This window comes from Sinocyclocheilus anshuiensis, unplaced genomic scaffold, assembly GCF_001515605.1.
Source record: "Sinocyclocheilus anshuiensis isolate Anshui unplaced genomic scaffold, SAMN03320099.WGS_v1.1 scaffold175, whole genome shotgun sequence".
Taxonomy (NCBI): domain Eukaryota; kingdom Metazoa; phylum Chordata; class Actinopteri; order Cypriniformes; family Cyprinidae; genus Sinocyclocheilus; species Sinocyclocheilus anshuiensis.
In genome coordinates this window covers 541104-544782 of record NW_015548208.1, presented here as the reverse complement: position 1 = coordinate 544782, position 3679 = coordinate 541104, and the positions used below count along the sequence as shown (strand labels likewise).

At 32.0% G+C, this 3679-nt stretch overlaps 1 protein-coding gene across 3 annotated transcripts in view; it reads left to right on the top strand.

Moving 5' to 3' along the window:
* LOC107653673 (FERM, RhoGEF and pleckstrin domain-containing protein 1-like) overlaps positions 1-3679 on the top strand; it is a 103054-nt gene that overhangs the window by 98105 nt on the left and 1270 nt on the right. For all 3 annotated transcript variants that reach the window (XM_016440453.1, XM_016440454.1, XM_016440452.1), the window contains exons 25-26: positions 2431-2538; positions 2698-2849. In XM_016440453.1, coding sequence (XP_016295939.1) covers positions 2431-2538; positions 2698-2849 — 260 coding nt within the window. The remainder of the gene's footprint in view (positions 1-2430; positions 2539-2697; positions 2850-3679) is intronic.

The window sequence follows — 3679 nt, the reverse complement described above, 5'->3', positions numbered from 1 at the left end:
CAAAGTTTTGAATATATAGATTTATCTTGTTTTAAGGATTTATATATGTTTTTAATGGAAAGACTAATTCTAAACTCATTAAGAAGTGTTTTTGCAGTGGTTTTGTGTTCTTCATTAGATGAGTCTTGAACATTCAGGTTCCTGCTGTCGTATTCCTCGTGTTGTTTCCTCTTCAGATCTTCAGGCCGTATCGTTTCTTCCTCCTCGTTCGGATTCTGTCTGTGTCCCAGTGTGTCTCTCATGTCTCTCTCTGTGTTTCTGTGTTTCTCTGTCCTGCGCTGTGTTAGAGGACCCTAGTCCAGTCAGTCTGTCAGAGGCTCCCATTGCGGCCCCACTCAGGGCCCAGGGGCCCGTGTCTCTCTCTCTGGTGTGTTGGTATCGTGTCCAAAGCCTCTGCTTTAGTGAAACCTGCAGGAATAGAGAGGTAAAACATGGACGCTGTATAATGTACCATTTCACTTACAATGATTTGTTTGTTTAGCAGATGTTAAAGTACAAGAAAAGCTCATTGAAATAAAGCTGGAATAAAAAAACAAAAACATAACTTCAAATGTTAAATTGTTGCCTTGGCAACTAACTGAAAATAAGTTTACATATTTAAATTATTAAAACTGAAATAAGAAATTAAATTTTAGTATCACTGATATACTAGTTTTTTTGAAATATAAGCTGAATAATAAATGCTGAAATAATAATTTATTTAAAAAGAACTTAAAATACTTAAATGAAAATTAGAAATGTTGCCTTGGCAGCTAACAGAAATAAAGTTTAAGTTGAAGTACTTAAATTACTAAAACTCGAACTGAAATAAGTAGGAATTAAAAGTAAATACATATATTAAAAGATCTAATAAAAATAAAAGCGCATTAAGTAGCATAAAAAGTATATATTTTTAATAATAATAATAATGTGCCATGTTATTTTATTTCACTTTAATTTTACAGTTAAATAAAAATAATAACAATAATAGTACTACTACTACCAATAATAATACTAATAACAATAATGCACATAACAAAATTACTCCTATAAAACTAAAACTTATTTCAAACGATTAATATATACTACAATAATATATGAATAATGTTAAAATAACACTGCTTCAAATGACAACAGTGGATTTGCCATTCCTGCAGTTTATCAGCAGAAATGTCACACAGTCAATGATTTGTTCAGGTGAAAAATTGTTTGACGTTTATATTACTGCCCTTAATTGAACAACCTGCTCGTAACTGAGCTGGACTTTCTACATCTGTGCACATATAATAACTAATATGGGTGCATTTTATCAAATGCCAATTGGTTTGTCGTGTCCTCTGAACACTGACTGTACTCTGGGTTGCGATGGTGGTTCAGTTCAGTGCTTTCTCTCTTTGAATGTTGTTGAATGTCTTTGAATGATCTTCAGTTGTTCACTAACAGCACACATGTGATGCTATATATCCGTGTTTTAACTGGTTGAAGAGGACTTGAGGGACGTTCATATAGGATGCGTTCCTGCATTTAAAACAGTTAGAATGGAGTTGAACTCTTTTAACTAGACACTGCAACAAAAAATACAGCGATCATACCATGAAATGCTGAATAAACTGAAAGATGCAATTACATGGCCAAAGATGTCTGTCTGACACATGTGCACATGAACTAACAATTAAAAGGAGTGCAGACAATCCGCAAGAACACATCCTGTATGAATGGCCCTATTTCTGTTGAGATGTGCAGTTTATCAATAGTAAAATTAAATGAACATGGTGACACTTTATGCTGCCAGTCTCATACCTTTGTTGTGCCCAGGGTCCAAAATATACAGCTGTACGAAAAACAAATTGAGTATAAAATTGCCTTTGGTAAATAAAAAAAACAAATAACTGGCCTAATGACCTCTAGCCCTTTTAGAAACTTCAGACTACAATTTTTAAAATTGTAAAATTATGATTTGCATTGAATGCATGATTTAAATCACAATATAAGAGAGACTGACATCAGTGATGTGACAATCAAATATATTTGATTACTAAATACTAACTCAATATAACAATATATATATATATATATATATGTGTTATTTTAGTATCATTGATGTACTGTTATAGTTTTTGTTAATATTTTGAATTAAATTTTTATATTTTCTGTTTTCACTTTAATTTCAAAGTTGTTTATATAGTTTTTTTTTATTTATTAATTTTAGTTTATTTGATTGGAGTGAGAAATGTTTTTTTGGCAACAAGTTACAAAAACACACACACACATTTTATTTCAAGTAACACAAATGTTTTTAACTATAATAGCCCTGATATATACTTTGTAAAAAATGTAATATATTATTAAATAAATATATTAATAATATAGATGCTGTTGTTTTTTGGACCCTGGTTGTATCTGAAGCATTTTCTCTTTGTTTTCTCATTGTTTTTTGTCTTTATTCTTCAGAATCAGCTGTCTGGGAATCTGCTGAGAAAGTTCAAAAACAGCAACGGTTGGCAGAAGTTATGGGTGGTCTTCACCAACTTCAGTTTGTTCTTCTACAAAACACACCAGGTCAGAAATGTTCATAAAATATTGCTATTAACATTAAATTATTTATTAATATTAAATATTATTAATGTTTCACACAAATTTTAATCGATTCTCTGAGCAGAATGTGAGTAATGTGGCAGGAGTCTTTTTCCGTATTTAATCTTGAGAGTCTCTTTGCAGGATGAATATCCTCTGGCCAGCCTTCCTCTGCTGGGATACTCCATCACCATTCCCTCAGAGTCTGAGAACATCCATAAAGACTACGTCTTCAAGCTCCATTTCAAATCACACGTCTACTATTTCAGATCTGAGAGCGAGTACACGTTTGAGAGGTACGGCAACCAAAATAAACCAAAATACTGAACGTTCAGAACGGAAAACTACCGTACTTAGTGATACTACGCAGTATACAGAAGGTCCAACAAATAACCATTTTCAGAATAATAGTTAAATAGTTAAGTTAAATGAGTAAATAGTCAAAATTAATATATTAAATAACTGCATATAAATATTTAGTTGTTTGAGCAACATAATATATTATACTTTTAGCTATTTTTGCAGTATGTTTCCATAGTAAAAATACTCTATTACAGAAACATGCTACAAGTAACATGCTAAAAGTACTACTAAAAATAACTAAAACAAAGAATAACATATTTTGTTACAGAAACATAATACAAAATATTATTTAATGCACAGGTAGTTCCAAGTCAGTTTAATCACTATTCTATATTAATGCGCTGCTTTAATTGATGCACGTGCGCACACACATCACTCGCACACAGAGATCGGAGATTGCGCTGCGTACACACATAAACATTCAGGAGCACAGTAACTTATTGTCAACACTGCCCTGTGACTTTGATTAATAAAATAGCTTTAATACTGAATCACTACATTATATTTCTCAGCAACGAGGAGGTAACTAAACTCACAGCTTCATTGTTTGTAGAGAGAGATGCACAGATGCAGGTAATTCATATGCAACTTTCATCACCTGTCTCTCTCTCTCTCTCTCTCTCTTTCTCTCCCTCTCGATCGATAAGTCATTAATTCAAGTGCTAGAATTCATTCAGAGATGTGATACATGTGCATATATATATATATATATATATATATATATATATACATACATACACACACACACACACACACACACACA